Source organism: Diabrotica undecimpunctata, chromosome 8 (assembly GCF_040954645.1).
Source record: "Diabrotica undecimpunctata isolate CICGRU chromosome 8, icDiaUnde3, whole genome shotgun sequence".
NCBI classification, from domain to species: domain Eukaryota; kingdom Metazoa; phylum Arthropoda; class Insecta; order Coleoptera; family Chrysomelidae; genus Diabrotica; species Diabrotica undecimpunctata.
The window spans coordinates 61138004-61151720 of record NC_092810.1 but is presented as its reverse complement, the minus strand read 5'-3'; the positions used below and the strand labels follow the sequence as shown (position 1 = coordinate 61151720).

Genomic DNA, 13717 nt, shown 5'->3' with positions numbered 1-13717 from the left:
TTATTGGCTTTGATAGTCTCTATCCGATTTTTAGGTAAGTAGTGTTATCCCTGTATACTTCTGTGATTATTCCTAAAAGGTATGGACTAATGTCGAGTTGTTATTAAGCTTACCACAATTTAAGTCTTGGAACTATATTATACGCCTTTTCTAGGTCAATGAAGGCTAGATGTACTTCGGTACCAACCGCTATTCTTTTTTCTATTAATTGTTGGAGTATAAACAAGTTATCAGTGCAAGATCAAAGATCAAAAATTCAAACGCCAATAAACTTATTTTAACCTTCAATTGCGACTTATTTCCATTGAAACAGTAATTAGATCTTATCTCTGTCGTTAGCCCGGTTGGTGTTTCTTTTCTTCTTCTTTTTTTTCAATGACTTCTTCAGGTTCCTTCTCCTATCGGAGGTTGGAAATCATCATCGCTATTTTAATTTTAATGACTGCTCGGATGTAATTATGAACACTATTCCATCCCTCCGTATTTTCCGCCATATTCACGATCATCTCTCTTACAGTCACAGGGTTCATACCTATTTCTTTATACATTCTGTTTCTCTTCACTATACATGTATTAAACTCCAACATTGTGTGACTAACAATGTCGGAATATTCGCAGTATAGGCATTTATCTGTATCTGTCTTTCTGAACCTATGAAGATACGCCCTAAAACAGACAATCTACCCAGTCCCTTAGGCTCGGGATCAGCATCTTTGTCCACTGAGCAACATCTTCCTTATTGTTCCACTCTTCTTGCCATCTTTCCATTGATCTTTCCCTTTCTTCTGTTTTTTATAGCTGTTGTCAAATGTTTTCTTCTCCCATAGATACGTCTCTTCTACTGCTAACACATGCAGAGGAATACAGCCCGTGATAGTCCACAAGGCCGCCGCAGATACAGTCCTGTAGGCGCATCCTACTCGCAACAGACTCGTTCTGTCTACTTTTTCATAAGCCTAATATTAGGTATCTATATCTTCTAAATATAATGAAAAGTATTATTAATTAGTGTCTATTTATACAATAATTATTGTGTTCTACATATTTAAAGTGGTAATTTAATTATTCAATCAGCGTTTTGGATTTTTTGTATTATGTGTGAAAGACAAGTTACATTTTCCTATTATTCTTTATATATTGTTTACTTTATATGCCCTGGGGGGGGTTTAACCCCCAAAACCCCCCTCCCTGTGTGCGCCACAGTACATCTATTAAAATATACTAGTGAATTGTCTTAGATATGCAAATAATACGATACTCCTTCCGGAGAGCAGAGAAGCGCTACACATTTTGGTTAAGCACGCTGTGTAGTTCTGCGAAAGGCATGGAATGGCTCTGAACACACAAAAAAAATCGTAATTTTTAGTAAGAAAAAGATTGAAGACGAAACGAAGATGTGAGCTAAATAAACGATGGGACTGTAGTCTTGTCATAAAACGACACATTGTGATAGCCAGAATATTATGTCATGGAAAACTGGGAATAGAAATTAGATCTAGAGTATTAAGATGCTACATATTTTCTGTCCTGTTATATGGAGTTGAAGACCGGACAATTTCGGATGCAACTGAAAAAAGACTTGCTAGCGTTGAAATTTGATTTGATATTATCGAAGAATATGGAAAATATCATAAACACGTAACCAAACACGGACATCTTAAGAAAGATGAAAAAAGTTAAAGAAATACTCAACACTGTGAAGAAAAGGAAATTGATACGATTGGTGAAAGGTGGGAGGAAAAACAAGATCCGGGAAACAACGTACATCCTGATTGAAAAATTTAAAGCAGTGGAGCGGAAAAAACAATAAAACTCTTCAGAACTGCTAAACTGCTATCATTATAATTCTTTATAAAATTGAAATAGCCAGAATCTGACTACAAACACAAACTTTAGAAAAATGGATAACACACGATTAAACGTCATTTTATGATATTTTGTATGTAGTTATAAAATACCACAAAAGGACGTTTAACAAACGAATCAAATAAACTAAAACTGTAGAAGTGAAGTGGTACAAAACATTTTGAATTTACAATAATTAAAAAAATAAATATTCATTCATTCATCGAGATAAAAAATATCATATATTCTAAGCTGGACCAACAAATACACTTTCACAAAATTTTATTGAAATCGGTTCAGCGGTTTTTGAATATTAGATTGGGCAAACATCGTGACACGAGATTTTTATATATAAAGTTGTAGTTAATCTTATTACCTTTTCTTTAACCATTTGTATAACTTCCCTCTTTTCGTGTTGTATGTCTTTTGCAAACCAATATCTTGATTGATCCTTAGGAGAGAAGAAAGTGTTTTTGTCCTAACGTAGATTTAATCATGATCTTGTATTAGAGAATTTAGGCTCCTTATAATTATGGGTACTCTCTTATTTATTTTGTGTTTGGCTGTATAACGAAAGTTCTATGCCATTAAAAAACTACACATGAATTGTCGTCATTAAAAACACTACATGGTATGCTTCATAAACGGCTAGAGGTAATTGAAAGCATATTAATTGAAGTCTAATAGTAGTAAGACTAAGCAGAATATCTTCTTCTTTTTCTTCCTCTTTATAAGCAATTCCGCTTGTTCATTAGCGGAATAATAGCTCTATGAAAGGTTGTTACTCCATCTTTTGAGTGGTCGTCTGATACTTCTTCTGCCGATTGGTGACTTATCTCTTGCTATTTTGACGACGGGGGTCTTCTCCATTCTGCTTATGTGGGTATTCCATTCTTTTTTTTTATTTTGTGTCCATTCATTTATACACTGTACGTTACATTTACTTCAAATGTCTTCAATTCTCTTTCGATCTCTCAGCGTATTTCCTGTAATTCTTCTTAGTACTCTGCAGTAGTATCTCTGCAGTTTCCAGTAGCTTATGCGTTATGGCTGTGTTGGGTCTTGTTTCTGAGGCATATGTCATTATTGGTCTTACACTGGCTTTATAAATTCTTGACTTCATCTCAGTGTTAGTGTGTCCGTTTCGCCATATACTGTTATTAAGGCATCCTGCCAATCTATTTGCTTTTTGTACTTGATCTCTTACTTTGTCCAAGTCTCCACAGCTGGATAGTGTAATTCCCAGGTATTTTATTTCCATTACTTGTTCAATGCTGATGCCATCAATTTCTATTTTATATTTGGTTGGTTCTTTGCTGACTATTACTGTTTTAGTTTTATGAGATGAGATTGTCATATTAAATTCTTTTGCTCTTATGTTAAATCTGTGGACCAGTCTTTGCAGACTATCTTCATCTTGAGCTATCAAAATTGCGTCGTCTGCGTAACAAAATATTTTTATTTCTTTGTTTCCCATTCTGTATCCTCTTCCTTTGCAGAATATATTGTCGTTTATTAAAAAGTTGATTACGTTAAGTTAGGCCAGGTCCATCATGAGAAAATGTAGAATAGGTAATAAAAAAAGTAATATGTATAAATCAATATAATAATTTCTATATAAGTTTCAACTAGTAGACATATAAATGGCAAATACTAAAAACTAATACACAATGAAATTAAATACAGACAAAAAAGGCACTATAGTAAACGTCAAAAAGAAAAAAACGTTCTGCATTAGTATCTCCCATCAAGTCTTCTTTGGTCTTTTTTTTCTTCTACTTCTTTCAGGAACTAGCAACGCAGTCATTCTTTGTATTGTGTGATTAGCAACTTGACGTTGTTACCTTCTAGATCTAAGTTTTAGGCATTGGGCGCCGAAGTGTAACCATCGAACGACCCATCAGAAACGGTGGGTGTCACTGGGTCACTGGGTAACAGTATAACTATTGCCGAAAGTTGGGAGCCAATGTAGAACAATAAAACTCACAACTTTCTTTGGGAGTCAATTGTTAATCCTCGTCTAGTTTAGTCTCTCAGGTATGCGAACGTCTTATCTTAAATGTAAATTTGAAAAATGAGTTTGGCTAGGACAAATAAATTAAAATATTAACTAATCATATTTATTGGTCATAAATAAAATTAAAAAAAAAAATAAAATTTTATTATTAAATTAAAAACAACTCTTGCCTATAGCTTTACATAAAGATTTTAAAATGATACTTACGACCTCACAGGATAACTTGCTGATGACTTGTGATGTTAGCTTCACAGAATAACTTGCTTATGGGTAGCTTTCAGGTTGGTGAAGGCAGACACCGGGATCGAGCTCGTTTTGGTCTTAAGCAGCTATTAAGTTTTGCATATCTCCTATGCTGTTATTATCGCATGTGTGGTGCACCACAAGGCTTTAGGAAGTTTCACTCAACAAGGAGGAACAATATAAAATTGAATGTAGGCCAAAAACCCTAAGAAAAATTTAACAATTTAAATCAATTTTTAATAGAAGCATATCTTTTTATAGGTGAAGGATATTTATAAATAATATTTTCTTTTCTATTTTGAAGTACAACTGACATGATAGAAGTCAAGAGTAGCCAACTGACAGATATATTTTGTCGACTGAAGAAGGGCATAGAAATTAATATATGTTCTATATCATAGAACATAATGGGGTCTGAGTACAGGGAATTAGAACATTAAGTGAAAATTAGATTATGGCAGAATATTTAGTAAATAGAAAGTTAATCGAAGAGTTGAGCGTCAAATAATTTTAGAATAAAAATAGTAAAAAGAAAGAGTCAAGTTATTAAATGACTAAAATCGAAAGAAATTAAAATAAAATAATTATTTAACGAAAAATAAGAAACATGTAACGTTTATAACGTTACAACGTTTAACACGTCCTAACTATGTTATTTTATACTATTTCATTTTGGCATCAAATGGTGCCACCCCTAGATTTTGCCTAATGTTTCCATTCTGCCTCCGTTATGCGTTAGTTAAACTGATTTTTTGACAAATTATTTATTTAATAAACTGTTGTTCGATTAGTTGTTGATATTCTTTGCGTGAACTATTTTTTTATTTTCGTCTCGGATACATCCCATCTAATTAAAATATTTTCTTTGGTCGGTGTTTTAAATTCTGCATATTTTATGGCATTATTTTATTCACAACTGCCACTCTTTATACGGTTTTCTCTTCTCCTTTATTTTTTCTTAAATTTCGAATGACCACCACCAGGTCTCAAGTAATAAAGTTCTTCATTCGTTATTTTAACATCATTTTTAGTTCCAAAGCCCAGTTCTCAATATATTTCATGGTACCTATTACCTTTTATTATAATTTCATCTTCCGATGGAATATATCTAAGTGTATCTTCTAATTTATCATATAAATAATGTTTTTCTCTATCAGAATTATTCAAACCCCATTCTTAGTGTAACTATTCTGTTTTTTCTAATTTGAAACAGTATTCACCTGAAAATCGGAACGGAGATCTTTTTTTATGTTGGAGAAGGTCCTTTTATTATTATGGTCTTAAATCATTTTCGGACATTTGATGCCTGAATGCCTTTCCTATCAGCTTTATATATTTTATTTTAATCACGATTTGGCAATTACACTACCAATGCAACTAAAGAATATTATTACCTCACTCCCGCTTACATTTTTTGTATAGGCCCAGAATAACTACTGTGAGGAGTGCCCGTATTTCGTCACTTGGATGAACGTATCTTTATATGGGATATGGGATACCGCACTTTATAAGCAGGATGAAACTATTCTTTACAATGTTGACTACTAACTAGATTTAAAATTAATTTCTTGTAGAAGAAAGCTGTATATTTTAATATTTGTTTGTAGTTTTATATAACGTACTTGGAAGTTCTACTTTGAAAAAACATGGTTTGCTTTATTACTCACACTAAACTTAAGTTATTGTACTTTTCAATCTCAAGAATATATAAAAAAGGGACTATCTTCCCTATCTTCCTCAGAATGCAAGGAGAAACCACTGCATTAAAGACTTCTTATAAGTATCTCTAGTACAATTATCATGGTGATAAAAAACTTTAAGATTCCGACTACTGACCATGAAAATCGGAATTCAAGATTCGGCAGGAAAGGTAAATCTAGCTCAAACCGTGAGGCCTTCCAGGTCGTTATCAAGAGAAATCCTCACGAACCAAACTACATTCTACATGATGGATCTCTAAAAGTATTGCGAACAGCCATAAAGATAGGTACATGGAACGTTAGAACAATGTACGAGGCGGGAAAAATCTATAATACCATTCAAGAAGTGGAAAGACTCTCGAATAATATTATCGGAATAAGCGAAATGCGCTGGACAGATACGGGATACCGAGTTATGAAAGATTACAAAATATTCTATTCAGGAAATCTTAAGAACGAACATATAAATAGAGTGGGCCTAATTATGAATAATAAAATCGCCAATTGTGTCAGTCACTTTGTATCTGTATCAGAAAGGATGCTCTTAGTTCAACTAAACACAACTCCCATAAAAACAAACATTATTCAAGTATACGCTCCTACAGCGGACGCCCCAGAAGAAATCATAGAAGAATTTTACAATGACCTTACTACTATTGTCAAAAGGATTCGGAAAAACGAAATAATACTAATAATGGGAGACTTTAATGCCAAAGTTGGCAAAGGACAAAGTGAAAATTTAGTGGGATCCTTTGGTCTAGAGGAACGTAATGAACGCGGAGACCGTTTGATGAATTTGCAACTGAAGAACAGCTCGTAGTGACAAACACCTTTTATGATCTTCCTCCAAGACGACTATATACGTGGAAATCTCCCCAGGATACTCCAGATCACACAGTACGAAATCAAATAGACTATATTCTTATTAACAAACGATTTAGAAATTCTATAACATCTGTTAAAGCGTACCCGGGATCCGACATAAATTCGGACCACAATCCACTTATCGCCAAAATGAAACTTAGTTTAAAGAAAGTTCAAAGACCAAAAATTATAAAGTACGATATTAACCAACTGAAAAATAAAACAGTAAAGAAAAAGGTACAAAAACGCCCAAAAGAAAAAACGTTGGCTCGTACAGAAAAACCATGGGCTCGTACAGAAACAGATAACACATATGTAGAATTAGAAAATTTGCACAAAGTAAGTCAAGAAATAATAGAGAAATACTTGAAACCTAAAAGAACAAATAAAAAGGAATGGATGACGGAGGAGATTCTATGTATGATGGAAGACAGAAGAAACGCTAAAGATAATAAGAATTACTACAACAACATAAATAACGAAATAAAAAGGGCTATTAAAATAGCAAAAGAAAATTGGTTTAGCTCGAAGTGTACAGAGATAGAGTCATTACAACAAAAACATGATTCATTTAACCTCCATAAAAAGATTAAAGAAGCGGCAGGCTTATATAAACACAAGAACACTGGATTCCTGACAGATAATCAGGGAAACATAGTACTGAAAATAGAGCATAAAAGGAATATTTGGATTAAATACGTGGAAAAAACTTTTGAAGATATACGAAGTAACACTGGTATTACAACAAACACCAATTGCGAATCTGGACCACCATTTACAGTCGAAGAAGTAAAATATGCCATCAAAAGCACCAAAGATGGTAAAGCAGTAGGCCCTGATAATTTTCACTCAGAATTCTTAAAACTTATGGACTATGATGGCATAAAATGGTTGACAAATATATTTAACAATATATATGATAAGCCTTATGAGCCATTTACTTAAAACATTTCTAAAGGTCATTCACAAAAGAATATATACAAAATGTGAGGAACAACTAACAAGAACACAATTCGGATTTCGTGATGCTCTGGGAACACGGGAGGCCTTTTTTGCTGTACAGGTGCTATTTCAGAGATGCAGGGATGTGAATTATGACATATACGTATGCTTTATAGATTAGCAGAAGGCATTTGACAGAGTAAAACATGACAAATTAATGACTCTAATGCAAGAAATTGGAATTGACAACAAAGATCTTAAAATTATAAGAAACATTTAGTACAATCAAATGGCTAAAATCAAAATAGAAGTCCAGTTAACGGATAAAATTGCAATAGAACGTGGAGTACGACAGGGCTGTATTTTGTCTCCATCGTTGTTCAATATTTATTCTGAATGGGTATTTAAGGAAGCTTTAGACTGTTGTGCGAAAGGAATACTAATAAACGGTGAATGGTTGAATAACATTATATATGCAGATGACACTATAGTTTTTGCCGATAATCTGAATGACTTACAGATATTAACAAATCGCATAACAGAAGTCAGCAACAGATACGGACTAGCTCTTAACATAAAGAAAACCAAATTTATGACAATTAGTAAAAAACCAATACTAAACGCTCAACTTACAATCAACCAACAGAATATCGAAAGAGTCGAGCAATATACATATCTAGGCATCAATTTAAATAGCCAATGGGACCACTCAACAGAAATTAAACAGCAAATAATAAAAGCAAAAGCAGCATTCGTTAAAATGAGAACCATTTTCAACAGTCGAGACATATCATTAAAAACAAAATGCCGTCTATTGAACTGCTACATATTCACAGTTCTGCTCTACGGAATGGAAGCGTGGACACTAACTGTTGCATCTATGAATCGGCTCGAAGCTTTCGAAATGTGGTGTTATAGCCGCATCTTACGTATATCCTGGGTTGACAGAGTTACTAATGTGGAGGTCCTGTGTAGAATGGGGAAAGAATGTGAAATTCTCATGACCGTCAAAACCAAAAAGTTGGAATATCTAGGACATGTAATGAGAAATCAAGAACGTTACGGCCTTCTCCAGCTGATTCTCCAAGGGAAGGTAAATGGTAAGAGAGGACCGGGAAGAAGACGCATTTCCTGGCTTCAAAATTTACGAAAGTGGTATAACACGACTACCACTGAACTGTTCCGCGTTGCAATAAACAAAGTAAAGATAGCCGTGATGATCGCCAACATCCGGAACGGATAGGCACTTTAAGAAGATCTTCCTCAGATTGACGTATTGTAATAGTGGCAAAAATTCAACTCGATAAAAAAATATCAAAAGAAATACTATGTTAAAGATGAATTTATAAACCACAAAATACTCTGGTCACAAGTTTTGTGAAAAGTTTTTCAATAATGAAAATGTCCTGTGTTAGGTCCGTAACCATAAAGTTTATGATACGGGTAGAGATGATTCTATGTTGTAATTGTAATGAATAATTATGTTTTTAGATATAAATATAATTTTTTATGTTTTTAGGTATTGGTAACATCTGGATTAAGTTTACCAGAGGATCTAGCATTTGATTGGTTAACTCATAATATTTATTTTACCGATGCTCTGAAACAACATGTTGGAGTATGTTCCAATGATGGTAACCATTGTACAGTACTAGTCAACAAAGATATTCGAAAACCACGTGGGATTGTTGTTAATGTGGAAGCTGGGTAAGTGATAACTTCTTTTAATTTCTCTTTCAAAGTCATATTTAGTGACAGGTCCTACTTGTTACCTTCGTAGGTTCTTCTATGCTTCTCACAGCCTTCTTTCAGTTGTGACCAATTGTAATGTTATAGGCATGTCGTGAATTATTACATTTAATTGTATTACAATTTAGATTTAAAAAAAAAAAACAAAACGTTTATTTTACTCACCTATTGGTTTATTTAATTATAAAAACTAGTTATTTAATAATAAATAATATTAGAGCTAGGGATATATAAAAGCCCAAGAAGGAGCCTTTGCGCGATATAAACTTCAATAAATGAGTAATTTGTACTTGTAATGTAAAAATGTACTTATAATAAATGATTAATGTAAAAATTAATATTAGTCATTATGGTAGATGCAATCTTAAACATACAGTAGTAAATTAAAAAAAAATAACTAATTTAAAAATATAAGTATATTAAAAAATCCACAAGGAAACAAAGTTCCTGTATTTGGCTGTATACCATATATTAAAAATTTTTTAAATAAAATCCTTTATAAAAAGGTATATAAAAAACCCAGTTGGGCTATGTTGAATTGACAAAACGTTTTCGGAATAAGTATTCCATCATCAGTGTCTAGTTAATACATGGATGTAGCCACTAAATATGTGGGTAAAAACCCTTTAAAAATTATTAAATGAAATTTAGTTTACATTATGTCTAATTTACAGTTGAGATGTTAAAGTTACCGTTGGATTGGTAACATGTCGACATATGACTCTACATTAAGTTATCTATTTGAGATCATTGAGGCACCATTCGACCTTTAAATATGAATAGTTGTGACCAAGGAAATCACGAGGCTTCTACTAATTAGGGCATAATATTTCAGTCTTAATACGATAGTCCTTCATAAATACAATAAAATTTACAAAAAAAATATTTAGCTACCTACTTCATTTTTTACTACGTAATTTACGGGCGAGTAAATAGTAGAATTTCTTTTGTAGAGATATGTATTGGTCTGATTGGGGAGTACCAGCAGCAATTGGATATTCACTTATGGATGGTTCCCATGACAGACCGTTTGTCACCAATAATATACACTGGCCCAATGGTTTGGCTCTAGATCAACCTAACTCTAGACTTTATTGGACTGATGCCAAAAAGATGACATTAGAAAGTATTAATTTAGACGGAACTGATCAAAGGGTAAGCTATACATAGATTATATATATATATATATATATATATATATATATATATATATATATATATATATATATATATATTCTTGGAAAGGGTATTTTTGTCCAATAATAGTTTGTCTTTTATCAATATCTTGTTTTCTGGTTTGTGTTTTTAAAAAGCTCTTTTTGTTAAAGGTTGTGAACATTTGTTAATTCTTGTTTCGCTATCATTAATTTGCACGTTCTCCAATTATATAATATGTATCTTTAATTAAGGTCAGGAATTTAACTAGTATATCAGGCCACCCGCAGTATTTTATTATTATTTGATATTATTTATTAGCAATTGATTGATAACTTTCAAAATATTTTCTAAATTTTGAACAAAATAAAATTATGTTGATTCCAAAATATAGTCAATATATAATAGGACTAATTTAACCAATTTTTTCATATAAATTATCAACGAATTAAAAATTAATTTTCGTCTATTCCGGTTATTCTTCCTTAACGCCCAAATCCTGCTGGTACGTAAGAAGGAAGGAATCCTCCAAACATCTCCAACAAAAGAAACTACCATCGTCCTACTTATCAGAATGATCTTCTGCCCGACAGCTTAACCCAGAGTTCGTTCTCTGTTGAGAACGAACTTCAGAAAGTCAGAAAAAGTCATAGCAGAAGTAAAAAAAAAATAAAATAAAATATCACAGTTCTTATCGAAAAAAGGCCAAGGTAGCGAAAACATAGGAGGTTTTATTCATATTTATAGTGGAGTAGAAAAAGACAAGAGAGCACAAGCAGGGGTATCTATATTGATAAAAAAGACTTAAAAGGAAAGCTAAAAAGCTTAAAACAAATCAATGAGAGAATTATTAGAGTATCTATTACGTGGAAAGGGTACGATCTCAAGATCATTGGAATATATGCGCCATCAGAAAGTACATTAAAAACAGATAAACAAATATTCTACGACACTTTATCAGAACTCATTGAAAATATAAATAGTCATAAAGAATTGTACTGTTGGGAGAGTTTAGTGCTTGGACAGGAAAAAAACAAATGACAAATTAGTAGGTGCAAAAATAAATAAAAAATTAATCCAATTCTGGGAACAGCACTCTCTGAAAATCCTAAACGGATTCTACCATCTTAAAAATATACATAAGTATACCTGGGTCCACCAACGAGAAACGATAAGTCAATTGTAGATTAAGTTATTACAAAACAAGAAATACACATACAAGTCGAAGGCTTAAGAGTGTTAAGAGGACCGGAGTGCGGACCACTATATGGTAAGATCAAAATGTTACCTACAGTATCGACCGCAACCGCTACATCAAAGTGACAACCAACCAGCACAATCAAAGCTACTGGAAATGAATCCAACCAAATACAATATTGTTGCAAAACGACTTCATTTTTATATAAGTTACGGCTTAGCCAAAAATTAACAAACCTGATCTACTCTTTAGCCCAGAATACCTACCAAGAGATAATAAATAAAGTCAATTAAGCAGCTTATGAAGCAGTCGGCATGGTCCAAAGGAACAAAAAGGATACTCCATTCTGGTGGACACAAGACATCGCTAATTCAGTACACAACAAGAAACAAGCATATCAGAAGTGGCTGCAAACAAATGACTCGGATGATAGATTAACAGAATTATTTGTCCTGTGATATATATATATATATATATATATATATATATATATATATATATATATACATATAATTATTTGTTATAAAATATATTTTAGCAGTTCTATTTAATTTTAGATTGTTTTGGAAGGAATCGTGAAACATCCCTATGCCATCGCTGTGTTTGAAAACAAATTGTATTGGTCAGATTGGGACTCCCATAGCATTCAAACTTGTGATAAGTTCGATGGTAAAAATCACCATACACTCGTAGAAGAACATAAAAATCTAATCTATGGAATCAGTATCTTTCACTATGCTCTCGAAAAGCGTCTAGTGAATCCTTGTGACCATACTTCCTGTAGTGATATTTGTCTATTGAAGGCTCAGTCATATGCTTGTGCGTGCCCGGAAAATAAAATTTTAGATACGGATGGTCATACGTGCAAAGGTATGTATTTTATTTATTTTGTATAATACTATAATATGAATTTAAAAATTGATACGTGGTATGTTTTCTTGTGAAAAGTAATAAGATTATTTGTTTTTCAACTAACACACCTAGTCTTTTAAATTTCAGATTCATTGAACTCATTTGGTCTCACTGATTCTCTCTACATTCTTGCACCACTTGTTTCCGAGATTTTCTCGTGATAAAAGTTTTTTCTGAACTAAATTGAGTGTACCATAAAATAAAGTAGTGATAATAAGCTAGATATTTTTTTCAACATTTAATGTCCATACAATTTTTTAAAATTTGAAAGCAAAAATTGAAAAAAATATCATTTTTAACACCCATTGAAAATAAGGGTTGTAAATAGGGCGTGATTAAAAAAATTGGATTATCCGATACATTTACAAGGGTTTTATTGTCGTAAATGTGAACAACTTATACAGGGTGTAACAACAAAGGTAGGTCATAAATTAAGTCGCCTATTTTGGTACCAAAAATAGTTTGATTGAACCTAACTTACCTTAGTACAAATGTGCAAATAAAAAAAGTTACAGCCCCTTATAGTTAGAAAATGAAAATTGATTTTTTCCAATATATCGAAGCTGTTAGAGATTTTATATTGAAAATAGACATGTGGATTTCTTATGACAGAAATATCTTTAGAAAGAATAACAGTGAAATTTGTACATCCCGTAAAAATAAAATAAAAATTTGATGGGGCTTTTGTTCCCTTAAACTCCCCCCATATGTTTGTATAGGTTTCAATTAAATTATTATTTTCGTACCGTTAGTTAAATACAATGTTTTAAAATCTTTTTTGCCTCTCAGTACTTTTTGATAAGCCACTTTTTATCGAGATGTGGCTTCTTTTTAATATCTTTAAAAATTTCTGAGTATCTAACACAACGTAAAATATAAATAAATTTTCATATTCTCACCAGGTCTCTATAATCTTACTTAACCATTTACAAATATGTGGTGGATTTTACAAATGCCCTCCATTTCTGCCATTTCTCAAAATGACCTCCATTTTCTTGAATACACATTCGACACCGTTTTAAAAAGGAAAATCAAATAGTTTGGAAAATCATGGGCTTCTGACGAAATCGATGTGCAGCTTCACGATTTACT

At 32.4% G+C, this 13717-nt stretch overlaps 1 protein-coding gene across 1 annotated transcript in view; it reads left to right on the top strand.

The window, feature by feature from the left end:
- The window catches only part of yl (Putative vitellogenin receptor yl), a 147025-nt gene that overhangs the window by 52424 nt on the left and 80884 nt on the right, over window positions 1–13717 (top strand). Inside the window, exons 7-9 of the mRNA XM_072540372.1 lie at window positions 9131–9318; window positions 10314–10515; window positions 12271–12583. Coding sequence (XP_072396473.1) covers window positions 9131–9318; window positions 10314–10515; window positions 12271–12583 — 703 coding nt within the window. The remainder of the gene's footprint in view (window positions 1–9130; window positions 9319–10313; window positions 10516–12270; window positions 12584–13717) is intronic.